At 41.4% G+C, this 27,851-nt stretch overlaps 1 protein-coding gene across 1 annotated transcript in view; it reads left to right on the plus strand.

Annotated features, from left to right (window-relative positions):
* The window catches only part of N4BP1 (NEDD4 binding protein 1), a 33,355-nt gene extending 13,419 nt beyond the window's left edge, over positions 1–19,936 (plus strand). The window contains exons 3-7 of the mRNA XM_039503449.1: positions 11,066–11,196; positions 12,311–12,407; positions 14,546–14,653; positions 16,706–16,813; positions 18,474–19,936. Coding sequence (XP_039359383.1) covers positions 11,066–11,196; positions 12,311–12,407; positions 14,546–14,653; positions 16,706–16,813; positions 18,474–18,819 — 790 coding nt within the window. The 3' untranslated portion in view covers positions 18,820–19,936. The remainder of the gene's footprint in view (positions 1–11,065; positions 11,197–12,310; positions 12,408–14,545; positions 14,654–16,705; positions 16,814–18,473) is intronic.
* The last annotated feature ends 7,915 nt before the right edge of the window (positions 19,937–27,851 follow it).

Genomic DNA, 27,851 nt, shown 5'->3' on the forward strand with positions numbered 1-27,851 from the left:
CAAACAGAGGAAACAGTGAAAAGGACAGTATACAAAGTAAACTTACAGAAAAAAGTGAGAGTCCCACATGCGTCTGACAAAGTGGGTATTCACCCACGAAAGCTTATGCTCCAATACTTCTGTTAGTCTATAAGGTGCCACAGGACTCTTTGTCGCTTTTTACAGATCCAGACTAATACAGCTACCCCTCTGTTACTGAAAATACTTTTACCTTTCAGTTATACTAATTTTAGGTGTTCGCAATTTTTACCTGTACTTGTTAAGAGTGAGACTGAGGGCTGGTCTACACTAAAGCTGTAAGTCAACCTAAGTTGTGCTACTTCAGTTATGTAAGTTACGTAATTGAAGTCAACGTAATTTAGGTTGACTTACATTAGTGCCTATACCACAATGTGTTGACGGGAGATGCTCTCCCACTAACTTACCTTCCGCCTCTCAGGGAGGTGGAGTACAGACATTGACAGGAGAGCTCTGTTCCATCAACTTAGCTTGTCTTCACCAGACTCACTAAATTGACACTGCTGCATCGATTGCGGCAGTGCTGATTTAGCTGTAAGTATAGATGAGCCCTGAGGTGGGACTTCTAAATTGCCCTCTCCTTTAGTTGATCTCATGCACCCCAAACTATGGAGTTTGCAAGCAAATGAGTAGTAGAATGATTACTTGCTTGAGAATTCTTCACAAAAATGGAATGTGGAAGTGTGATAATCTAGGAACATTTCATTTCTTTTTTGGGGAAGTGCTGTTTTCCAGGAATAGACTAATTGAGCTTTCTGTTGCTCCACTGGCTAATGCTAAGATAAGACGTAACCCTATCTTGCTTTGAGTTCCTCTGCAATGAGAACAAAGAAACTGTCTACTATGAAAATAAGTGTCTCATCTTAAAACTCACCAGCAAAACATAAAAATTGATTACTTACAGCAAAAATAAAATCATGCTCGGTCATAGAAAATGTGAGAGTGCAGAGGATGTAATGAATGCTTGTATACAACAGAATAATATTTAGCACAAAAATATCTTTGTTTTACCAAAGTACTTATGACTTAATATATATTCTGTGGAACTCTTAACTGTGGATTATTTTGTAGTGTATCATGCTTCTGGTTTTGAAATCTCCTCTCATTTATCTTTATAATGGCTTATAAAAAGTCAAAATTTATTGTAGTGCATTATAAATTGAATATTTCAAGTTTAGATATTTGAGGTTATGCAGATTGTGACCTTATTTTCTGCTATTCAGATGCAGATCATGGTTGTTTCTGAAGTCTCTCTTACTGTTAAGCTGCATAATTAGTCTAGGTATCCCCACTTCTAATCATATCTTCAGAGTGTACTTACCTACTGTAAAGGTAGCTTTTCCCTTATTTTGCTGGGAATAGGAGGTTTGAACTTTATTTCATTCCTTCAAGGCTTTAAGAAAGATACCTTTCTTGCATTGGATATTTTAGCGACAGCTTGGCCTGGATCCTTCACATCCCTTTTGAGCTGGACATTTTTGTTTTGTTGCATATGAATAAACATTCACGTGCTAAAGTTCCATTACTCAGGAAGAAATTTATGCCATAGCTGTTAGAGCCACAAAAGAAATTAAAATTGAAGAAAAAAAATTCTGCATGTTGAGTTGAAATTTCATGATGTTAAATCAGGTAGGGCTTTCAGCAGAAATTTGATCTCAACAGGTGCTGGTCTCATCAGATGTTCCCTGGACTTCTACAGATCATCCTTAAAGCCTGATAGCTTCTCAGAAGAGAGATTAAAAGAAAGCAATTTGTCTTAAAACAGAAGCACCTGTTAGTACTGTAGTTAAGGGTATGTGTCAGATTCCTAACAAAGTATGTTACTTTAGGAGTTCATATTATAGCTCTTAACTGTATTTCAATTTAGACTGAAATCCTAGAATACAAAACATTAATAGTGACTAATTCTTTAGCCCTCAGTAGAATTAAAATAGGTTACTAACATAAATATCATGGACTGATTTTTTTGGCATCTGAGAGATGTTACTTTGTGGGGTGCAGTGTTTTCTAGTTAGAACATCCTATTAGTCTATTGCCAATATTTTTTAAATAGTTTAAAAATGGTCTAACTAGTGATAAAGAACAATAAAGTACAGGTACATTCCCAAAAGTGTAGATTTTTTTCAAGGTTGCTCAGACATCACAGTACTAAGTGCATTACAAAAACTCTCTGATCTTTTCCTTCACCTTTTTATTCCATCTACTTTATGACAGATTTCTGTTTTTCTTTTTCCACTAGTGCTAGCCTGATGACTTCTGTTTCAGGCCACTTATATTTGCTGATAGTTGAGTAGACCTGGGAGTGTTTCCAGAACTGGCTACTATCCTCATATCTCATCTCTTGGAACCTTACCCATGGCCAGAGATTTAGTGCTTTCTGGCAGATCTCTAAGAGTATTCTTAAGGTTTCTTATTGTACCTTTTTTCAAAAAGGTACTTGTAGCCTCTAGCACCGTAATGTCTGAGCACCTACTTCACTGACGGGCTTTAAATTCACAGGTGCCAAATATTCATGCTGAAAGTAGGTGCACACTCTTGCAGTCAGAGAACAAATCTTACTTTCACTGGCTAAATACAACTCATGCATTTTAAAGAGCAAAGATCTAATAATGGTCTCATAGACCTCTTTGTAATCAGTCCAGAAAGATTTTTTTTTCCTAAAAGGGAGGGAGGGGAAGGAGTCAGAAAAGCAAGTTTTGAGTAAATGAATATATCTGAGGAAATTGGCCTCTTTTTGCTTGTGGCATATCTTGAATGGTCAATGAAGTGAGTTAACTATTTGTTCCAAGATAAATAATTTACCCAGTCTATTATTAGATAATGTAGAAAGCTTTCAAATACAGTGTGTTACCTTCCTTAAAGTATGAGGTTATTAACCAAAGGAGATAATTTGGTAACTATTATTCTAACTTCAGTTTAAACACCCATAGGTATATCCTCTGAAGAATTAATTTGGATACCAGTCTTGAAAATGCCAGTATTATAAGAGTTAACGGAAGTATTTGATTAACACTTCCTGTCACTTGACTGTTGCAGTCCTGGTAGCTCTTACGGGGAAATTTTTTATGACCCACAACTGTATGACATTACTTGAATAAAAGTACAGTGTTTTCATTACTGTAAATAGCTCTACAAATGAACTATTTCCTCATTGTTCAGATTTTGTTCTTTAGAAAATAGTCATGCAAACTGCAAGTCATAATTGAGTCATAATTTATCTTAACCTTTTTAGTCCGATTTCCCAAACTTATATTAATGGAAAAGAAATGCAAATTGCTGGGGTTATGTAGAAAGTAACAAATCCACCACATCCTCTTTAATATCTACTTATTACAGAAGGAGCATTTTTCTGGGGAAAGAGAATGGGGTTTTATGTAATAGTATGAGCTCAAAATTCTGTCAGAAGATATAATGTGCATTGTTCTTCCTAGCACTCAAGAAGGTATTGGATGCTTCAAAAAATAAATATCTGGATGTATTAGATGTATTATGCTTGGTGTAAAAACTCTGAAATGACCACTCAATTAACAGATAGTGAATTAAAAAGAAAATACCTTAAAGCATTCTTAAGCCATTGCCTAAAGTTTCACTTCCATACAGACCCTTACTCTTAAGGCTTGTTTTTGTTACATTGTTAGCTCAAGGTATAACTTGAGTTTTGCCTCTAATCCAACTCCCATCCACACAAACAGCTCTCTAGCGTGAGCTGAGTGGTCCTTTAAGCTCAGGCTAGCTTGCTGGTTGAGGGAGTGGTACAGGTTGAAGCCTGTGTGCTTTCTGATACTCAGGTTTAGGCTATGTCTACACTAGAGAGCTTACAATGGTGCAGCTGCTCTGTTGTAAGCTCTTGTCTAGCTGCTCTATGCTGATGGGAGAGAGCTCTCCCATTGACATAGCTATTGCTGCTTACAATAAAATAATAATAATTGGAGATAGATATATCTCTTAGAACTGGAAGGGACCTTGAAAGGTCATCGAGTCCAGCCCTCTGCCTTCACTAGCAGGACCAAGTTCTGATTTTTGCACCAGATCCCTAAGTGGCCCCCTCAAGGATTGAACTCACAACTCTGGGTTTAGCAGGCCAATGTGCAAACCACTGAGCTGTCCCTCCCCCCACTTGTTGGGGGTGGTTTAATTATGTTGGCAGGAGAAGCTCTTCCACCGACATAGTGCTGTGCACCCTACCACTTATGCCAGCGAAACTGTCACACAGGTGTATTTTTTCAACCCCCTCCCCACACCGAGTGACCTAAGTTTTGCCGACATAAGTGGTAGCATAGACATGGCCTTAATAATGCTGTGGGGATGCAGCAGCTGGAGTTACAACTTATCAGCTATTAATCAGATCACTATATGCTGCTTATCCGATCACTCTGGGCAGCTTTTGCTTTTGAGTGTTTCGCAGTATGGTTGTGCTCACTAGAGCTAGACCAGCTCAAGTAGAGTAACAAGATAACTGTTGCAGTGAAGACAAACCCCTACAGAATGTCTACACTGTATCTGGGAGCAAGCCTCCCAACCATGGTGGAAAGACTTGTGGTGGGACCTGTGCTAGTGTGCTAAAAATAGCTGTGTAGACATTCTGGCTCAGGCTCTCAAGCCTAAATCAAAGCAACACAGCTAGTTTTAGTGTACTAGTCTGAGCCTCACCACTACAAATCTGTGGATCCAGGGTGGGAGGCTCGCTCCCAGATGCAGTGTTGACTAGCAGTTCTCAAACTGTGGATTGGGACCCCATTGTAATGGGGTTGCCGGGGCTGGCATTAGACTTGCTGGGGCCCAGGGCCAAAGCTCACGTCCCATTGCCAGGGGCCAAAGCTCAGGAGCTTCAGCCCTGGGTGACAGGGCTTGGGTTTTGGCTTTGGCCCCCCTGCCCAGGGCAATGAGGCTCGGATGGGCTCAGGCTTTGGTCTCCCCTGCTGGGGTCATGTGGTCATTTTTGTTGTCAGAAGGGGGTCGCAGTGCAGTGAAGTTTGAGAACCCCTGTAGACATACCCTGAAGTGCTTTCCCTAAACCTATTCACAATGACACCTGCCTCCTTGTTCAGTCAGCTGAAAACTTTGATTACAAAACATGAGGGTGAGGAAAGTTAGCTAGAAGTAACAGAACCATCAAGAAGTTTGAATACTTTACTGAGAATCTGACCTTTTGTCAAGGTTGTGCCCTTGATTTGTTTATTGCAGCCTTGTTGTGTATAGGAAAGGCCTGAGGTTTTTTTGGTTTTGTTTAAATCCACAGCTTTCTATGTACTTTAAAGTGGGGATTTTGAAACTGTCATCTGCACCTCCACCAAATCATGCCTCCTCTGTGTCATTTTGGCTTCTACCCTGAGATGCACCCACACCCCTTCCCCCCCATGCAACACACCTCTTTGGGAGGGAAAATCTCTGTCCATGCCTGTTAAACTGAAACTGAGTGGGCATCAGGCCCTAGACATGCCTTTTGTACCCCTCCTGAGAGATTGAAGAACTTTATTCTTTTAGGTTATGTCTATATAGAGAACACGAGGTGTGTGTCTGACATGTTAATGTGTAAAATCCTGGTTTAGGCAAGTTGTAGTTTTAACACTTGTTACGTAATTCAGGTGAACCCATGGGGAGTGTTACTTCAGTCAGCTTAGAGTTTACCTTAACCAGCTAATTTGTGTTTAAAAACATACCTTTTTTTTCTTAATGAAGAGAAGGCCTTTCAGGTGGACTGTGGGAAACATCCATGCAACATTAAAACAATATTTATTAAAATAAGAGAGAAATCAGAGCTGCATAAAAAATAACATCTCATCTGGATTCTTTGGAAAAGCCCAGCCAAGCTGGCTTCTCTTTTCTTAGTTATAGAAAAGAAAAAACCTTACATGTTCTAGAAAGCAAATGCTGTCTCTGACATTGTCCTGCTGCTGCTATGCTATGCTGCTTATTATCTTCTCTACATTGCCTTGCTGTAAATACACAAGTTGGGGAACACTGAATTCCATGGGACATGAGCAACTGAGAATAAGATGAGTCTTTAACAACAGTTACTTGCTGTCTTTTAAAGGCCTGCCTAGTTCAAGTACCACATTTCACAGTTCAGCTTCTTTAGCTGTGCCCCGTTTACCCAGGCTTCATTATTTCATTATTATTATTATTGTTTATTACAGTAGTGCCTAAGGTCCAACTAAGAGTGGGGCGGGGGAGGAGAGAGCATTGTGCTAGGCATTATACAAATCCAATGCTCAACTGTCCCTGCCTCGAAGAACATAGTCTCAACAGCCAAGACAGATGCGCAAGCAGTTTAAATTCTTTATCAATTTTCTCTTGCCATGAATTATAAATTGATAACCTTAGACCCCCTGACCCAATTCTACCTTCTCTATACATAATAAAGCAGCAAAAATGCCCCTCCCCTTTTTTTGCCCATGCAGATCACCTTTAAGGAAGACGCACTCTCTTTATCACTGCACATTTTGCCTGCCTGCCAGCTCCATGAGTCTTGAGGGTCAAGAGCTGCTGCCCTAAGGCTTCTGCCTGGACAGTTTGATTACATGAGAGAGATTGTAAGTCTGTTGTTCAAATGCAGGTGGCAAAATCATTCATTTGTGTCACTTTTTTTTTTTTTTAAGTCTTGCAACGAGAGACTGCAGGAGAGGCATAACTTACAGTTTTAGGAGCCATTGCCAGTTCTGCTGCTTTCTGTAGTCTTCAAATGCTACACCCTTTTTTAAATAAAAATAACCCTTTTACAAAAATACAGTCATCATGTGAATTAATGTGTTCTTTGATAGCAGAGTTTTCTGCAAAACAAGAATCAGTAGCAAAGATCTGAATGTCAAAAGCCAACTAAGACTATTCAGGTGCTAAAATTATCAAGCATAGGTGTTTGTTTGTTTGTTGTTTTTTTTAAAGAAAGTTGCACAGTAGGGTGTAGAAGGTAAGGGTTTTCTGTGAGGGCTAACTCTTTATGACAATTGCATTACTTTATTTAAATGTTGATGTTTGTTGTGTGAAGCGCACACAGTACTATTTCTATCAGAAAAAAGCACAATCATGTTGTGTTACCTAAATGGAGCCACATTGTTTCTCATTTACAGTTCAGATATAATTAGTGGTCTGTCTATCTTTCCCCTTCTGCTCCAGCCCCACTCAGAGAATTGATCTGAGATTGAAGTAGGTGGCATCAAAAATAGAAAGCAAGGACGAAATTTAGAAAAAGAGGATTTTTTAAAAAAGGGGGGGGGAGGATTACTGGGGATTAAAGTGTGGTACAGACATTAGTTTAGGATGTCTGCTAGCAGATCTTATTTTATAAGTTGGTTATTTAGTTGATCTAAAGTCTCTAAACTAGCTGTTCAAGGAATAAGTGTAGACTTCAAAACATTTAGGGTATGTCCATGCTGCCGCCAGGAGGTGTGATTACAGTACACACAGGCATACCCAAGGTAGCTTTGATCTAGCTAGCTTGCTAAAAATAGCAATGAAGCCATTGAGGTGTGCAACATTGCCAACTCCACATATAGCAGGAAGACCCCAGACAAATCCTGAAAAGTCGCTAGATGTAGCTGTTTAAGCACTCAAAAGGAGCCAAAAATTAATATATATTTTTACACACACACACACAAGCAAGTATAGTCACAAAATAATTCACAAGCAGCTCAATAGTGTTATTAAAATCCATTCCATGCTGATCATACTACATTCTGTTGCACACCGGAAGCAACTACAACAGTACACTATCATCAGGAGGGCGCCCTCTGCTCATTGAGAAGGAAACTGCAATCCTCCGCTCATTGGGAAAAGTGCTCTGTACACTGCAGTCCAGGTTAGCTGGGGTTGATTAAAATCAGCTGAACCTCCCTTTCTTGCCAGCCTGGATTTGAGTCCACAGGTTAATGAAAGGGAGATCCCAGAACCAGGGGGAAGAGAGCATTCTTCTGACCTGAGCTCAGCGCTGCAGGGGCTCAAGAAAATACACTTAAAACCAAAAATCCGCTAGCCAGACCCCTTCCCCGCCATGCTTCCAGGGTTTCACTTCTGAAAACAGCTAGGCAGCTAATCCCAGGCCAGGCCAGGGAAAGGAGTAAAGGGGAACCTAAATCAAGCTAGCTCCACCTTTGGTCCTGTAGTAAGGGCTTCATCCCTGGAGGCACGGTGCCCCTCCTCCCTGTGCCCCAATGGGGCACATGGCCCTGTCTCATTTCTTCCCCCCCCCCCCCCATCTTTCATCCTTGCAGCTCTCCTCACTGGCTAACCTGCCTCCTCCACCCAGAATAGCCATATTTCCTTGCATCACAGGGTGTGCTACCTATTATGGAGCAGTGAGAAAGAACACATTTGAGTAAAAATAAGCTCTGGCAAAATGCTGCTTTCTCCAAAGTGTGCCTGACTTTAGTAACATATTTAATTAGCCTCCACAAACTTCTTTTCTTCACCTGCAGATTAGAGTGATCTCAGCCCAATAAGCCCTGGACTGTGATTCCTTCCGAGGACATGCTCAATTGAGACGTAATGTTGTTGACTTGGTGGGCAACAGAATATAGTAAGAACAGCATGGAATGGATTTTATTAATGCTATTGAGCTGCTTATGAATGATTTTGTGACTATACATATTGGTGACTTCTTTCTCTGAATGTCACTGTAATTGGCAGTGAAACTCGCTAGATTTGTCACTGGTCACTTTGACACTTATCTTCTCACTAGGGCAAGGGTAGGCAACCTATGGCTCGTGTGCCGAAGGTGGCACGCGAGCTGATTTTCAGTGGCACTCACGCTGCCTGGGTTTTGGCCACCAGTCCGGGGGGCTCCGCATTTTAATTTAATTTTAAATGAAGCTTCTTAAACGTTTTAAAAACCTTATTTACTTTACATACAACAATAGTTTAGTTATATACTATAGACTTATAGAAAGAGACCTTATAAAAACGTTAAGATGTATTACTGGCATGGGAAACCTTAAATCTGAGTGAATAAATGAAGACTTGGCACACCACTTCTGAAAGGTTGCCGACCCCTGCACTAGGGAAACCAAAAAGTCACCAAATATAGTGACAAAGTAGCTAAATTGGCACGAGCCACTTGAGTGAAGCTCTTCTGGGACTTTCAGTATATATTCGGGCAGCTAGTCCATGTCATTGCCCATGCTGCTGTGGCTTTGCTGGTATTTTTAGTGAGATAACTAGATCAAAGCTAGCTCAGGTGTGCCTACCTGTGCTGCATCACACCTCCCAATTGCAGTGTAGACATATCCTAAAGTACTGAATAATGCAGCCTACTGCCTTATTTCTGAGATCCCTGATTTGAAATGCATATGATCCACGATGTGTTTAGTTCTTGCATTATGCACATAACTTTACATTCTCTTGGTATCTGCCTGATTAGAAAACATGACACGTGTGCTGAAACCTGCTGCCCTCGTTTCTGTTCAAAGCGATGTTTCATTAAGTTGCTTTCCTGTCGATTTAAATTCTGTTGAACCTGTTATAATCTAACCTGCTGTCTCTACTCTGTGTGGCTCCCCTATAAATCTGGCTTCTGATCTGTAGAAGGATATGAAACATAGTGATTTTAAAAATTTAAACTGGTATTAGTCTTGTTTAATCTGTTTCATAAACTTTCAGTGAGATTTTGTTTTGTAATATAAGGAGATCTCTCTCTACCTGTTGCTATTTAGGTCTTCCCTTTGCCTAATTCTCTTACCTAGTTCAGTTCTTGAAATTGGGTGGACTGCTAAGTGGCCTATGCAGCTTTTTCATTTGGGAAGTTGGATGCTGGAAATCATGGTTTCTGGAATAAAAACTTAAATTCTGTTCAATATTTGCCAATTTTACATGTACTGAATACTGTTCTATTCATTTTTGCTGAACTGCATCGGTTTCTTTTGCATATAAAAGCATTATTATTCCTATCTGTTTACATCCTATCCCTAGTTGGAATTTTTTGAACAGCTGAGTCTAATCATTTTCAAAAGTAACTTTAGTAGGAGATAAAAATTGAAGTATTGGGCTCTTACACTCAGGGCTCAATATTTATTTTAACTGTAGCCACTTTTATAATCCACACTGTAATTGCTGTGTATTATCACTAACTCTTGTTAAAGTCTGTAATAAGTAATATTCCCCAGGACTATAATCATACAGTTATTAAATACTTTCAACATTTGTAATTGAAGGATTTAGCCACTGATTTGGGAATCAAATTCTTAGCCGCCTATTTTCATTTCTTAACTTCCATCAAGTCTTGCTGTGTAACAAGACATCTTAACTTCTGGTAAATTGACCTGTATCTTCCATGTTAGGCTAGTTCCATGCTTTCTTGGTTTGCTTTCCTTTATTAGAGCCACTTGGCTAGGTCACAAAAATAGGAAGGTGGTACCACTTTATTCCTGTCGTAGTTTATCTGAACTGCAAAAAATTCAGGAAGCTTAGCCTCAGAGGTATTACATAATCCATTGATCTTCCTAAAAATTACTGGCCCAAAATAATGGATAGGAAAGGAGTGAAGGGCCTTCTGTTTCCCAAACTCAATATCTGCTATTCCAAGGAATCTAACAAGGCAGATCCTAACATCTGGCCCTCCCGGTGAAATACGTTTTGGTGCCAACTGGAGAGAAGGTGGGTCTGGTGCTTTGCAGCACAATACTTATTTTCATTATAATTAATTGGATATGGATAATTTTAATCTGTAATTGATAGCTAATCATAAAACTAGAATATGCTTCAACTTCGGAAGTTCTCAGCTGCTGGGTTCTTCACAAGGGCCTGGTCCCTGCCATGACTGATGGCTGTAGTTCTGCCTACAAAACTTGAAGCGGGCTAATCTGTGTATCTGCCTTGCTTTGAGAGGGAGGAGTCTGGTAATATGGCAGAAGCGACACTTCTCCCTTTTTTGCGCTAAACTCTCTTCCTTGTATGGAGCACCTTGTATGTAACTAGAGCAATAAGCATTCCCCTACCTTTATTTTTTGATGGTATTGTATTTATAGTGTAAGATATAACTTCACCGTAACACTTTGAATTTCTTCAGTGTTCATAGTTGCACAACTCATCATGAACCAATCTCACTTGTTTTTTATAGTCATGGTCTACAGAAGTTCTTCTCCTGTCGAGGAATTGCAATAGCTGTTGATTACTTTTGGAAACGTGGCCACAGAAATATTACTGTGTTTGTTCCACAGTGGAGAACAAAACGTCATCCTAACATCAAAGGTGAGGCAAATAATGTCCTGCTTTATTTTCTTTTGGATTCAGTCTAATTAACTCTCTTTCCAAGTTCAGCTCTTGATATTTGGGACCTGTCACAAAAATGTAATTGATAAATAACCTAATTTTGAATTGCTAAGTAACTGACATTTCTATTAAGTTTTTTTTTTTACATTTCTCTGAATTTTATTGAATCACTTGACAATATCCAGTTAGGTGTTATATACTTTACTTTAACATTTGGGTATTTAGAGAAACCTTTCCAGGTTTTGTCAACTGTGTTGAAGACCATTATTTGAAGAGCTGATATTTATTTCACTTTCATTAAGACTCTGAGGGTGCATCTTTATCATAAAAAATGTATTCTTACCTCGAATTAGCTAACATAAGGTAAAACCCGGCATTGGCAGTTTGTAGGTTCATGAGAGTTAGCAGGTTGAGTTAAACCTTAGGTGCTCCCATAGTCTTTAACTTGACCTAACTTGTGTGAAAACTACAAACTACCTTGTCTTCACTAGGTTTTTAACTCGTGGTAGCTAATGTGAGTTAACACATCTTTTTCCTAGTGAAGGCAAGGCCTTAATGCTTACAAGTCCTTAAACTCACAGCTTTACCTCTCCTCCACTATTCTTAATTTCTTTTAAAATCATTCTCACCTCTTGAATAACTTTAAATTTTTAAACTTATTTATAAGACTGAGCTAGTTCATCCTTGAGACAGATCTGTGAAGTAAAGAAGCAGTAGCTTCACTTTAATTAGGAAAATAAAACACTCAGTTAATGGGACTTTTGGGTGTTCACCATCACTGAAAATCAAGCTACCTGTTTAGGTGCCTAACTTTAAGCACTCTAGTTTGAAATGTTTTTAATCTAACTGACCTGCCACGGGTGGAAATGGGTTTTAGAGGCAGGTTAGAATTTAGGAACTTATGGGCCATTGACTCCATCCACGTCCATTTCTAAGATGTAGCGGGCCACCCATGCAGATCAGTAGGTACTGTTCTCAGAGAAGATAAGCTATTTTGTGTGTTATGTAGACGAGATGTAAATTCTGTAAATAAACACTTTAAAGAAGAAAGCCTTGCCTTTAAAACTGAATGTTTGTTTTACCCTTTTAACAGAGCAGCATTTTTTAACACAGCTCCAGGATGTTGGAATATTGTCTCTAACTCCTGCAAGGATGGTATTGGGAGCAACAATTGCTGCTCATGATGACAGGTATGAAAGATGGGAGTTAAACCCTTTTAAAAGATACACAATGACTCTGTCACACCTCATGACTGATATTGTGAGATAGCCATTAACCTGGAGAGCCAAGCACCAATTTCATGTCTAAGAGGTGTTCCATATCTTTATGTGCAACTGTGGTGTATCTGTCCTACTCTTGTACACCTTCTGCTTTCAGAATGTCAGTAAGGCCAGCATTTTTAATGGCATTATATGTAGCCAAATCTTAGCAACTTTAAACTATCATCATTCATCCTTGCATGATGTGGGTATTCTGTATAATTTGGTAGCTTCTCTCATTAAAACTTGTCATGGATTTTAGTCCTCACTGAGGACAAGTGTCTTTGACAAGTTTTGTATAAATCACTTGCTGAAGTTTACTAATTTATAACCCATTGACTTGTGGAGATTGAATACACATGTGTCTGGATCTGTGCTCATTGAAATAACATGTGAACTACTTAAGAGGAACTAAAGAGGGAGTTTTTTACCTGACCCTTTTTCTACCTTCCAGCCCCTAAGATGGCATGGGAGAGACAAGAGATTGTTACCTTGTGCTTGAGTTCCATAGGTTGCATATGTTCAAATGTTGACTCTCTTAAGACTTGCTGCACTCAAGGTGATCATAGCCCTAGTGTGCCATATCGTGGTAAACTATACACAAAGTTAATGTCAGACTTGCATCCCAGTTTTATTTAGAAACATGTCAACAAAATATCATAGTTATTTTAAACACCACCTCCAACCTTGAAGTTCTGGGGAAGTCTTTCAACAGATCTGTCTCACTTATCGCAAGTGGGGAGTTTCTTTCCAGTCAGTTAGCTTTCTTAATCATTGAATGATTACTACTAAAGTCTCCCAATGCAAGGCCACTAGTTAGAGCATGCTAGAAAAGTTTCTTTTATCAGCTAACCCTTTAAAGGTTGGCAAAGACAAGCAGCTGAAGCTCTGAGCTAGCCATCTGGGAGCTAGCTTTTTGGCTGCATCTCCCTCCCTCCCAGCTGGTAAGCAATCCACCCTTTTGTTTTTCTACTGACTAAGGAGATGGCATGTTCTTGCACATAGTGCATGACTGATGTTGTTGATTATGCAGTCTAACCATCATGTACTCATTAAACATGAAAATAAAAGTAAATGCACCAGCACATTTTTAGTAGTTCTTAAAAATAAATAACCAAAACCCCCTCCATTAATGCAATGTTATGTCAGAAAATTAAAAGGTACAAAATGTAGGCAATCCATAGTTGTTCCCACTGTAGTTCTTTTATGTTCTGTCATCTCACATACTTTTAAACTTATGCCTTAAAATAGAACCGCATTGATTATAATACAAAATGCTGTATACTTTCATTGGAAAGACTTCTGATTGCTGTGGAAATCAGTGTGTTTACATTGAATCTGTGTTCACAAAACTCTTTGAGAATAATTTATTCTTTTAAAACTCTGTACTTCTAAAATAGTTCATAATTGGTATTTTTCAATAGCAAAAAGTGGGATTGTGTACTTTCAAGGTGGTCCCTGTATTTCTTGTATTATATCAATAATAAAAACTTGCATTAATTTTAATCATATAATTATGAACAGGATATACTACTCATTGATAAAACAGCTGATGAAACAGGCAAGCATAATGGTAGTAATGCAATGGGGCTGAAGTATTATCCTGCTGCACAAGGGGACACAGCAGATTAGCCAAAAGAGAATGTGTGGCAGTGGACTTAGGTTGAATTGCGTAATGAACTTTCAACTTTACTGGTTTATTTTAGACATGCAGCTTTATTTACCTCTACGTACACTTTTTGTAAAACTAATTCAGCGTTCTTAGTTAGCATTTCTATGATAACCACCAGCACCAAAGACTTAACTTAAAAACATGCCTGAGTAAGCAGTGCAGCTTGCAGTCAGTTGAGGCTTGGGATTCATTTTTTAGTTGGTTGGTTGAGGTCAACCAGTCCCTCTTTATAAAAACTTTTAAAACAGGTGTTTTAATTAGAAGAACTATGCTGTCTAATTAGGGAAGGCTCCTCTTATATGACTATGATGCTTGTTTTCTAGCTGATGTGAATGGCTTTGGCCAGGACTAAACTGAAAAAATATTTTAACTGTCTTTGAAATAAATGTTGTTGTAGATTTTTGCTGCATCTTGCTGATAAAACTGGAGGCATTATTGTTACCAATGATAATTTCAGAGAATTTGTGACGGAATCATATTCTTGGAGAGAGATTATTGAAAAAAGGTAATTATGTGGATTTATACAAACCCTAAAAGAGAGTCCTATCCTTATGCTCTAGATGCCCTTAATATAATTTTTAAAATAATGCTGTGACATAAACTTTAGCAATATCATACAACAAAACTCCTCACCTGACATCCTGCTCCAACAACTTACCCCCATTTTCAAACGTCTGGGAAGCAAAAAGGCATATCTGAAAGTAATCCTTATTTGGGCTGTTTTAGACTGAGGTGGGAAGAAAATTTAAAGCTGTGCCTCCCTCCCCCTCCTCTCCCAAACATCCTGCCAGTAGTCCCTCCCATTGAAGATGCATGGTTACATAAGCTTGAGAACCTTTGCTAATCTCAGCTACGGTACTTTGGCATAGGGAGCAAGGCGGTGTGTCAGATAGGTAAGTAGGTCTGAAGCATTTAAGACTTTGCTGGTCAAAACCAGTAGCTTGGTTTCTGGATGGAATTTCACAGAGCACTGACCTCAGATTCGTACAGTGAGATACTCCATTTCTCTGCTGGGTCATTGCATGCTGCAGAATCTTTAGTTTATCGGTGGTTTTAAGGAGTAGCCTTTTATAGGGTCCACTGCAGTAGTCTAATCATGAAGTGACAAAGGCATATTAAAAATACCATTTTGGTGCTTCTGTGTTGTACCTTTCTCATTTTAATGAAAAAATACAATGGCCAATGCCATATGGGTATTTATTAATTTCAACACTTCATTGATAATTTTTGCCATAGACTTTTTTCAGTGCTTTCTATTCTGAACATGTTGGTTTTTTGTCAAACTATCCCAATTAATGACATGGAGAAGAGCCATATTGCAGGTACAATACACCTGCATGTTTACCTGTAAACAACCTCCTTCAACAATTAACTTTTAGTTTCTTAAAGTTATGTAAACAAAGTCTAAAATCTAAATGTAAAATCTTAAAAATTGGGTGTCATATTAAATTTAAATGATACACCAGTTATTCCATATTATTCAGGGTCTAATCCCACATCAATGGAAAGAATCCAACTGGCTTCAGTAGACTTTGAAACGGGCCCTATAGTCTATTAGTATTTTGTCTTCTGAATAAGTAGTTTTTATTAAAGCGTTATTTCCCAAACTTGGGACACCGCTTGTGTAGGGAAAGCCCCTGGCAGGCCGGGCCAGTTTGTGTACTTGCCGCGTCCGCAGGTCCGGCCGATCGTGGCTCCCACTGGCCGCGGTTTGCCGCTCCAGGCCAATGGGAGCTGCTGGAAGCAGCAGCCAGTACGTCCCTCAGCCCGCGTCGCTTCCAGCAGCTCCCATTGGCCTGGAGCGGCAAACTGCGGCCAGTGGGAGCCGCGATCGGCCGGACCTGTGGATGTGACAGGTACACAAACCAGCCCGGCTGCCAGGGGCTTTCCCTACACAAGTGGCATCCCAAGTTTGGGAAACACTGTATTAAAGGATTTAAATAGGAAGAAGGTGCTTAAATGATACAGAAATAATCTCTTCCACTATTGTATTTCAAGTTTATATTTAGTGTATATATAAACACAGGAACTTCTGATTAATGCTAAGGATTTGCAGCCAACTAACTTTAAATAAAAAAATCTTCACACAAGACTAGTCAGCATCTAGTGCCTGTCCCCTGGAGACACTCTATTGTGTTTTGGTCACAGATCCCAATCAGTTGTGCGGCTTGCAATGATGTAGGAGTCTTGAGCTAATCATTTGAATATACGGACAAGGAAGGAGAGTTTAAACAAGTATAATACAATAAAATCTTCTGTAGTCCTTTCTCTCTCTCACTTATTTTGCAGTGGCCCAGACCTTCCAGTTTAAGAACCACTGTAGTTAGGAATAGTGGTGGGATTTTCATTTCCATATAATCACCCATTAATTCATGATTTTGAAAGGGAATGTCATTTTTAGCTATAGCAGAATAGAAGTTCATTGATCAGACTGCACTGATTTTGGCTATGAAATTAGGTGGCTATCCTGAGGTAGTTAATTCTACATATTGGGAGTGGGAGGTTGAAAAAACTAATTGTATTGGTAGAGCTATTTCATTATTATTTACTGTTGCAGGTTGCTCCAATACACATTTGTTGGGGACATATTCATGGTTCCTGATGATCCTTTGGGAAGAAATGGACCTAGATTAGAGGATTTCCTTCGGAGTGAATGCTGTTTTAGGTATAGCAGTCTCTTCATTCTGCTTTGAGAGCCAAGGCTTACAAGGGGCAATAAATGCTTTAACTGAAACCTGAAGCAATTTACTTAAACAAACAAAGTCACAGTGTACAGTATGAAAAATATATTAAGAGCACGAGCTCTAAAGATGTAATAGCTTTACAGGAAAAAAATGTGTTCTTATTTGTTACCTTAGTCTGTTCAAAAAGTGGTGGTGACATTATATGCATCTAACCAGGATCTCACAATAAGTAAGGCAAGTGCCTCAGTAACTTCCTCTGAGGTTTGTGGTGGCGTTACATAAATGTGGTGGTCCACATAGCATATTGGTATTACACAAACCTATGATGCATAACTAATGACTCTGTTTCCTAAGAAATAGAATGAGTTCATCTAAATATATCTTTGATTACCCCTTACTGATGATCAGCATTTGGATGATAGGAGCACTATAGAAAAACCTAAGATAAATAGACATATTAACAGTATATTCTGCACATGAGACACAACTTTTTTCCTATTTCTGTTTTCATTTTCCAAGCTACCCTCAGGTTACTACATCATACTATTAAGAATGCCTGCCAAGACTTCTGGAACTAAATAACTTTTAAATCTATTTCATTTTTAATCTTAATTTTGTTTTAAAATGTGTAGATTTAAATTTACTACCACATATTCAGAAATATATTTAAAAATCAGATCTTCCCGTTTATTCTTACAAAGACATGAGTTCAGACTTTTGTTTTTTTCCATTGCACCACATAATGACTTTCCTAGTCTCTAAATCAGTGAAATGAATCTTGAACAGATAAGTAGTGGCTGTATTTTCAGCATTTGGAATAGAAAGAGCCCTGATCTGGGGATTCTTGACACTTATAATAAACACGTAACTCTTTAAAAACATGACTATTTCATTAGAGATAAGATAAAAATAGTTATTGGCTGATTTTCAGCATCATGTATGACAGTTTATGTAATGAACTGGCTGACTTCATAGTTTTTTTTTTTTTTAATCCATTTCTACTGGCTGATTTTCAGCATCATGTATGACAGTTTATGTAATGAACTGGCTGACTTCATAGTTTTTTTTTTTTAATCCATTTCTACTGTAACTAAGTTATACTGAAGTTAGTACATGGCATTTTGTAAAAATGTTAAACTGATTACTTGAATGTTTTGCTGTATGTTGAGCACTCTTTACCTGTCTAAAACGTGCATCATAGCCAGTCATATCTAATGGTAATCCATGTTACTATCTCTTAAATTTCAGATTTGAAGTCCCTTAGCTAGATTGTTGTACACCTTTACCCCGATATAACGCTGTCCTAGGGAGCCGAAAAATCTTACCGCATTATAAGTGAAACCACGTTATATTGAACTTGCTTCAGTCCAAAAGAGTGCGCAGTCCCGCCCCTCCGGAGCACTGCTTTACCACGTTATATCCGAATTTGTGTTATATCGGGTCATGTTATATCAAGGTAGAGGTGTACTTACTGTTTTGTATCACTTTGATGGAATCAAGTGAACTGCATCTTTAATCCAAAACAATCTGAAGAATACTAGAATGTAGGGGTTCAGAGGCTTTATTTTGCCTACACTTTTTATACTCAGAACAATATCACCTCTTCCTTAATTTACCAGAGATTTCATTTTTGTTCTATAGAGATTTTCCACCAGCACAAATAACTCTACCGACTGGAAGACTGCGTTCTTCTGGGACCTCACACTTCATGCCAATACCCAAGTCATGCAGTAATAATAGACAACCTATGAACCAAGTACATGGTGGTCCTCCATCTGCCAGGCTTCCATGTGAACCAAACTTGCCAAACATACAGACTGGTCTAACAGTTCCACCACAAAGATCTACTACAGAAACAATACAACTAAGGGAAGCATTGATAAAAATATTTCCTGATTCTGAGCAAAGACAGAAGATTGATCGAATACTAGCTGAACATCCATTCATGAGAGACCTTAATGCACTATCTGCCATGGTGCTTGACTGAGTATGATACAGGGGTCTTACATTGCAACTGATCCATCTAAACTTTGAATATCAGTGTGAAGATACATGTTGCTCAGTGTCATCGTCACTTTATGAATATTCAAAAAATACTTTTATTTGTATAAAAAGATATGAACTATTTTTTGTGCATATCCCTAGGGCTTTCAGGCATCAACCTTTTTTTGATAAATTAAGTTATGCTGCTATTACAGATTTGTATTAACATTTTCTGTGAAAGAAAACAAAACCTTGCTTCTGCCTCCTTGGAATTGTTTATTAAAGAAGTAGCAGTTCACTTTAGAATAATGTATTTGTACTCGTTTCTTAATTATACTTAAGGGGGGGAAGGTCACGTTTGACACACACTCAGATTAGAATATTTATTTTAAAATATAAGATGAAAATGGAACCTTTAAACAGTTCACCATTGGGGGATGTATTTGCCAGATGTATGCACATAGTCTCATTAGCATTAAGTACACACCTTCAAGTAATTGTTTTTTGCCACTGGGTTGGAATTGCTTGTACTATTATAGAATATTACATTTTCTCTGTATTGTAGAAGTAATGCCACTAGGTGGCATCTTGTATCCATTAGTTTGTAATGACCAAGAAAAGGGCTTCTAACTGAAATTCAGAAATGCCAATTCATATAATCAAAAGAACATACAAGCAAAGAGAACTAAATTGATGACTGAGACAGTGCTACTGTGGCACCATTTAGGGAATAAATAGTGAGAGGGCTGTTGAACATAATTTTAAACAACATTATTCACATAAAAACCTTACAGGAAAGAATTCTGCTATTGCAGGAGGCCAGGAAATAAACATTAGTCTGTACACATGCGTGGGATTTTGGTTCTCAGGTAGTTCTAAAATTACTTCATTCTTAAACTGAATTCACTCACCCTACTAATCCAGATTGGGAGTTAATACCTTAGGGTATTTCCACATAGGACTGTTAAAACAGAAATGTACATCCATAAGCCACTATAACAGAAAAATGCTTTTAAAAGAACCACCACAGTTTGAAGATGCCAAGTAACTGATTTTTATTTTATTTTTTTATGGTCAGAAAGGTCTCTTGGCCCCCCCAAAAATAAAAAATCTTTACACTATTTTGTCCAATGCTTTTCATATAAAACTTGCTGTTTATAAGTTACCTGTTCAGTTTTAGTTGCTAGTACTGTGATCTCAACTTAGTTACTGAAAATGAAGCTGTATTCTTCTGTCCTATACATAATTACCAGACATCTTAACTTGTTCTTGACTTTTCTTACAAACTGTATTAAATGCTGGGTTGTTGGTGACTAGAACTTCCCATAGCTGAAGAGAGTGTTCATAAAATCTTGGCCCTTAAGTACCTGAGGGCTGATTTGGATTGGTGTGCTGGTCCCAGTGGAGCTGCACAAGATGCATTAAACTGGAGGCCCACCAGGTGGTGTCAGAGGGGACACTGAGCCTCAAAGCATTGTTGGAACCAGTAGCTCTACTTACTCATCACATGGGCAGCTTGGTTTAAGCTGAAGAAAAGGAGTTTGCTTATATAACTTTTTTCTAGGCTTTTTTAAATTTACATGAATCGAAGGAAAATTGTGCAATGATTTATTAAAAATTATGCCTTTGGCAGTCTAGAAGGGGACAGTGTTGCCAAATATTGTTGTGTTGTATTTATTTATTTATTTATTATAAATGATGTGAGAAACTCCAGCCCTCTGACTGGTTGCCTGCCCCACTTGTCTATCTCCTGGGCCAGAATAACCAATCAGAGCTTGTGCAGGCAGAGCTCTCTTCTCCCCAGAGCAACCCAAAGCCATTCTTGAGAGAGGTGGGGCTGTAAGGGAGAGTTAAAGAGCCCAGCAATTCAGGATGAGTCTGCTCCCTCCTGTGAGCAGGGAGGACAGGGTGACTTCTCCCCTCTCCCTCACTACAGCACCTGGCCTGGGAAAGGCGTAGGGAGGGGTGAAGAATTGTTGGAGCTGCACCCCCAGCCTGGAATGGGGAGAGGAGAATGAAGAATCCTAGGAGGAGAAGAAGTGAAGCTGGAGTGCCAGAACCGCTCGGAGGGCTGAATTCATGCATGTTGGCACTGAGGAAGGCTGAACTAATGGGGGGTTTGAGGGTAGATTTAACCAGTGGTCAGGGCAGGGGCAGATGCTGTGGTGACAGATTATTCACCTGGGGCCAAAATCACCTTACCCAATACATTTGGGAGAGTGGGTACCATTAAATGTCTTTCATGGAGGGGGATGGGTGCAGGAGTTCAAACTTCAAAAGATGGACTTATATTTATTTATTTAAATCTCATGATTTTTTATCTCGAGGCTGGCAATACTGTAAGCCTGTGTGAGCAAAGTGGTGGATCTTTTTTGAGACTGTACAACTCTTTATACCGCTTCTAGTCTATTGATGGTATTTTTACTGAAATGGAAAGATTCAGAAAGCATCCCACCTGACCCTAACCAGGCATAAGATGCATATACCACCTGCTCACAGCTACAGGATTAGCTGATGTGCTCACATGCTCCAAGAATACAAATCTAAGAATTATAAATATGTAGATAAAGTTACAGTCCTTAGCAGCTCCAGGCAAAGTCTACTGAGCAAGTCAGGATAAAATATTCCTAAAACTGAATAAATTCAGAAGCGTAAGAGAAACATTTTTAAATAATATTTTTATGTGCAATTCTCAAAAAATCTCACTATGGCTGCCATGTGAACTGTAACTCATTCTACTTGAGCGTATGTAGTAGTCTTGGTCTGTGTGGTAACTAAGTGTGCAATTTGGCCATGTTATAGTTCCCATAGCAACCATAGTGAAATTCTTGCCTGTATTGCATGTAAAATCTCAGCCCTAATAGGTCAGGGTAGACCGCATTTCATTTCTTTGTAATGAGGCCCACAGATCCGTGATGGTGGGGACTCTCCTCTACACAGCCTTGGAGGCAGACCACAGCTGTCAGTTAGAGGCAGAGGGGGTGTGACTCCACCTCAGAAACCTCCCGCTTGTGTCTGGCTCTCCAGCTGCAAATAGGGAGACCAGCTACTCCCTGCTGCAGAGCAAATTTAAGAAGAAAAAGCTTATATTAAATATTTCTAGGCCGTGAGGATCTGCCTTTAGTGTCAGAGAGGATTACGTAGTCACAGGGACTCCCTGTGCTCCCCCACAAGGAGTGCAGAATGGCAGAGAAGGTGAAGAAAAGAGGGAAAGCCAGACACCATGGCTCCTGCACCTCCCCCTCTGATTGAGAGCCTGCATGGAGATCTGTCTATGCTGTTCTGTGGAGACTCAGGCCCCTCTCAAGTGCTCAGGCAGGGGCAGGCTTTCCTGTAGCCTCCCTCCCTCCCAGGACTTCCCTGGGAAGTGCTCTCAGGTAGCAGTGGCAGCTCCTCAGCAGCACAATCCCCTCAGGCCTGGCAGAGGGAGAAGCAGTGGCCCTGGGAGTAGTACAAGTGGCAGTTCCCCCATTTTCCTCCTGTGGCAGGAGGGGGGAACATAGGTTGAAATCCAAAATCAAAGGTCCAAGGACTCTTCCTGTTCCCAACCAGCCAGTGGAGCCTGCGCTTGCAGATTTGAGTGACCGTGAAGCAGTCGCCCAGCCCTTCTCCCTGCTGCAGCGGCAGGGAGCTACTGACAGGGATCCAGAGACACCAACAAGAGCCTGGTAAGAGGCCCTCAGGCCCACCCCCTCCATCTGTTCCGCACCAAGGCCCAGTGCAGCTCCTGAGCCGAGGACTCCCTTAGACCCACCAAGGTTGGCATCAAAAGCTTGTAGGGTGGGGTCAGCCTATGTCCAGGCCATGTCCAAGAATCTCCCTTGAACAAAACGTGGGATGCTGCAACCTTCCCCTGCACACACACTTCTGGATTTCCTCCAGCACAGTCTTCCCAACCCGCTCCCCCTTAAGAAAACTACTCTAAAGAGTAACCACAAGGTCCACCCCTCCCTACCCCCCAGACTGCAGTATTGCCAGCCCTTGCAAATTAATGGCAAGTCACAGGATTTTGGAGCCTGCAGGAGGAGCTCTTGTGAGGACATGCCTCCCACTGCCCCAAGAAGAGTGGCTGAATCGCTGGCCCAGCAGAAGGCAGTAGAAGAGAGGAGGGAAGGGGGCAGAGTGGAAGGGGTCCAGAATAGGAGTGGTTGGCCAGGGAGGGGAATCAAAGAAGGAATTGCAAGGGGACTGGAAGATCAGGGAAGTGTTTCTTGCAAAAGGCTATAAACCAATCCCATCTTGTTTTTACTGTGTCATTGCTTATATGAATCATTGATATGTTTTTTTTTGCAAAGAAGCACTGTCATTATAAGATGATTTTTGGAATATTACAAATACTTTCAACACATATTTTTAGTGCCAGGAGATTATACAACACTGTGCTCCCTAAAGATACTGGTTATGTGTTAGTTGCCCAATCACAAACATTGATTAGTTATTTCATACTTACTTGCAAATTGCATCTGTTCTTTAATTGCAGTACAGTAACTCCTCACTTAACGTTGTAGTTATGTTACTGAAAAATGTGACTTTAAACTAAATGATGTTAAGCTAATCCAATTTCCCCATAAGAATTAATGTAAATGGGGGGTAGGTTCCAGGGAAATTTTTTTCACCAGACAAAAAACAATGTTTTTGATAGATAGATAGATAGATATACACACACAGTATGTTTTAAACAAACAATTTAATACTGTTCACAGCTATGATTGTGAAGCCTGGTTGAGGTGGTGAAGTTAGAGGGTGGAAGAGGGTGGGATATTCCCAGGGAATGCCTTGCTGCTAAATCAGTGGTTCTCAAACTTTTGTACTAGTGACCCCTTTCACATAGCAAGCCTCTGAGTGTGACCCCTCCCCATATAAATTAAAAATACTTTTGTATATATTTAAAACCATTATAAATGCTGGAGGCAAAGTATGGTTTGGGGTGGAGGCTGACAGCTCGCGACCCCCCCATGTAATAACTTTGCGACCCCCTGAGGGGTCCTGACTCCCAGTTTGAGAACCCCTGTGCTAAATAATGAACTCTGGGCTGAGCCCTCAAGGGTTAACACGTTGTTAATGTAGCCTCTCACTCCACAAGGCAGCAGGAATGGAGGAGAGGGGAGACAGCATGGCAGACAGAGACCGACACACACCTTGTGTGTGGGAGAGAGAGAGAGAGAAATACACACTGCCCCTTTAAGTAAGCTGACCCACTCTTAAGTGCATTGACTTTTTAAGTGGATCAGGAAGTTGAGACCAGTAGCTGCTGCCCCAGGCTCTCTGTCTCTCTTGGTCTGTGTCCCCACCCTGCTCTATATGGAGAAGAAAGGTGTAGGGGGAGGGGGACACCCTGACATTAGCTCCTCCTCTTGCCCCCCCCATCCCTTGCACAGCAAGCAGGAGGTTCGGGGAGCAGCTCCAAGGCAGAGAGCAGGAGCAGCACATGGCAGTGAGGGGAGGGATAGCTGCAATTGATAGCCTGCTGGGAGCTGCTGCACAGGGAATTTAGGGGAGCAGGGAGGGGAGCTGATAGGGGGGCTGCCGGTCCACCTTGGTTCCAAGCCCCCACCAGCTGGCTGCAACAGGCTGCTCTTCCTGCAAGCAATGGACAAAGCAGGCAGCTGCCAAACTACACGGGCGTGTACTTGGTGCGGTTTACCCCATCCCAGACACCTGCCCCTTCTGCGGCGTGAGGGAGACCCTGGCGCACGTTTAAGTAGAGTGCGCCAGGCTGCAGCCCCTATACCGGCTCCTCACCAACATCCTGTTGCGTTTCTGGCTGCACTTTTCCCCTCACCTCCTTCTCCACGCACTCCCTATCCGTGGCCCCACAAAGTCGCGGGACCTCCTGGTCAACCTCCTCCTCGCCCTGGCTAAAATGGCCATCTACGTGACCAGGGAGAGGCGGTTGGCCAATGGAGACTCCTGCGACTGTGGGGCTTGTTTCCGATCCTTAGTCCGTTCACATCTCTGGGCGGAGTTCCTCTGGGCGGCGTCCGCTGGCTCCCTTGACGCCTTCGAGGAGCAGTGGGCGCTGTCCGGGGTTCTCTGCTCGGTGTCCCCATCAGGCTCCCTTCTTATGACCCTTTGACCACACTCCTGTCCCTGTTCTTTTATTAGTTGTCCCCTGCAATTAGTGGGTTTCTGAGACCCTGTGGAACCTCCTCTTAGGCTGGGGGGGATCCGTTAGCATGGGGCGGGCTTTGCCCGCCCCGTTTCCCGGAAACCCAATAGATACTTTAGAAGGGAGCATTGCACAACTTTATACGAGCATGTTCCCTAACTGATCAGCAACGTAACAAAGAAACAATGTTAACCGGGTCGACTTTAAGTGAGGAGTTACTGTACTACATAAACATATGAATTTACTTGTAAGTAATGACAGAGCTGACTTCTCTTCTGTTGCGTATAATGCTCATTTTTGTCTAGGATCCCCATTCTGAAATATGACGCTGCATGCTGTTCAGCTATATTCTGAAAGCAGGACTTCAAGTTCTTAAATATGTATATCTATAATTTATCAACCCTAAAATGTCATATACTATTTGCAAGTGTGAATCATGATGTATTAATTAGGTTAGTGATCTCAAACTACTTACCATTCAGACCTTCTTTTAGCAAAGGAAATAAACTAGAAGGGGAGGGAGTCAAGACACTGATAATTAAGGCTAAGATTTTGTCATGGTTATTTTTAGTGAAAGTCTTCCTCAGTTTTTTAGGTGCGTTAGGATACCCTATATCCCACTATTACATCCTCACAGGCTGCACGAGGAGGGATATATAGCTATAGCTTGTCTAGGGAATCTGCAAACCTCAGAGCAGTTTACAACTCTCACTAATTTCTTTCCTCAAAGTCTATCCTCTGTGTATTTTCAGAAAATTCCCTCGTGTGGTTGTGCATGCACACCTAGAAGAAACAGCATATCTATGGCATGGTCTTTTCTGCATTGATTTGTCATGTGTGAGGATGAGCAGAGGAACCCAGCCCTGATGATTATCCCCTGTGCTGCACTTCATGCAGAGCAACAGGGAACTCAGGAGCTGAGGACTACCTGCCTTACTGCACTTTGCAGACGTATGCAGTTTGAGGGAAAGATTTCATTTTGTGCCTCTTAGGGCTTGTCTACATGGTGGCTTAGTTGTCACTAGTTGGGGAGTAAATTGTAACATACAGCAGCATGACATGCACTAACTGATCTGTGTGGACCCTGCTGGCATGCGCTGAAAGTTCCCTAGTGCACATTAATGTAGTACTGTGTGAAATGGGACTGCATTAACGTGCACTAGGAAACTTTTACTAGTTACTGTGTGACACACTGGTGCATATTAGAATTTACACCCCAGCTAATGTGAACAGAGGTACAGTGTAGACAAGCCTTTAGAACACCTCCTTGGAGAATCCCCTAAGTGAGACTCTTCAGAAGATGAAGGAAATCAGGGGGACTGTCTCTTCCCTCAGTGCTTTAGGTTAGGGTCGCTAGAGGGATTTGAACAACTGAGTCTTTCTTATGCCTTCCCTCGATCCTCCTCCGGTGGAGAGAGAGAAATTTCAGACTGACAGTCCCAATATTGCTAACTTCAAGAGATCAAAAATCATCAGTCAGAACCCCAAAAATCATGAGACTAAAAGAAAATGATTTCATGCTTTTTAGTCTGTCTTTTGAACTCCCCTCTACTCCTCTGCCAATGTGTGTATGAGATCATTTCAGGTGGAAAAGTCAACCCTTCATGCACACAAAATGCACTCCTCTGCCTGACTGCCCAGATGGAGACTCCACTTACCTTCTCCTCACCCCTGAGACAGGGGAGCTGCCATCCATTTCCTATGAGTAAGGCTAAGATTTAGCCACAGGGGTCACTGCAGTCACGGATTGCGTGACTTTACTGGACCTCCATGACTTCTGCTTCAGCTGTCAGGGCCTGAAGCTAGGGCAGGAGGCGGGACTGTGCACCCCTGACCTGCAACTGGGGCTGGAACCAGGACTCTGCAGCCTCTGCCCTGTGGCTTGTGGCAGGGGCTGCAGCCCAGCTGGGGGCTGCAGCTGGGGCCACACACTCCTGTTCGCAGCAGGGACTGCAGCGGGGGCTGCACCTCCCTCCCAGGCTGTGGCTGGGGCCGTGCACCCGTGTCCCACTGCTGCAGCCAGCTCCAGAGCAAGGGCTGCACGCCCCGTTTCTGTGCCCCTGCAGCTGGGGCCTTGCACCCAGTGATGAGCTGCCAGAATATTAATAACCGGTTCCATACTGGGTCTTCGGTGGCGGGTCCTTCACTCGCTACAGGTCTTCGGTGGCAGTTCAGCAGCGGGTCCTTCAGTGCCGGCGAAGACCCGGAGTGAGTGAACGACCCGCCACCGAAGTGCCGACGACGACCCGGTAGGGAACCGGTTATTAAGCACCGCCCAGTGAGTACAAGCCTGAGACACCCTCCCCAACTGCCCCCCAGGGCCCCACCTCCTACCCATCTCACCCCGCTCCCTGTCCCCTGACTGCCCCGACCTCATCCACCACCACCCCGACAGACCCCCGGAACGCCCACGGCTACCCAACCCACCCCGTTCCCTGACCGCCTCCCAAAACCTCTGCCCCCTCCAACCGCTCCCGGCCTCTTATCCAACCCCTCCTCCCGGCCCCAGCCCAGACCCCTTAAACTCACTGCATACACCTGCCCGCTTTCATGTGCATACTGGCTTCATTAACTTCCATCTTTGGTGTGCTGATAAGAAGAGTCCAGCACCTTTATGTATATACATTGTGGTTTTGTCCTTTTGTCCTAATTTCATACTTGCCAACATTTGAAAGCCGAAAAATGGACATCTCAACTGTATTAGAATACTTTTGGGGAAGCAGGTACGGTTCCCTGCTGCACCTCAAGAGGGAGTGAGGTAAGGCTTTGGGCCACCTTTGTGCTCTTCTGATTCTGGGCTATTTGGGTCAAAGTTACCCCTGATGAAACTTAGCACTGCAGGGGCTTCTCACAGAACTACATTTCACTCCCCACCTCCAGCACACTCCATATGCCAGAGCTGGGAACAAAGTCCTTAGAATACAGTC

The sequence above is a fragment of the Mauremys reevesii genome, linkage group 16 (assembly GCF_016161935.1).
Source record: "Mauremys reevesii isolate NIE-2019 linkage group 16, ASM1616193v1, whole genome shotgun sequence".
Classification (NCBI taxonomy): domain Eukaryota; kingdom Metazoa; phylum Chordata; order Testudines; family Geoemydidae; genus Mauremys; species Mauremys reevesii.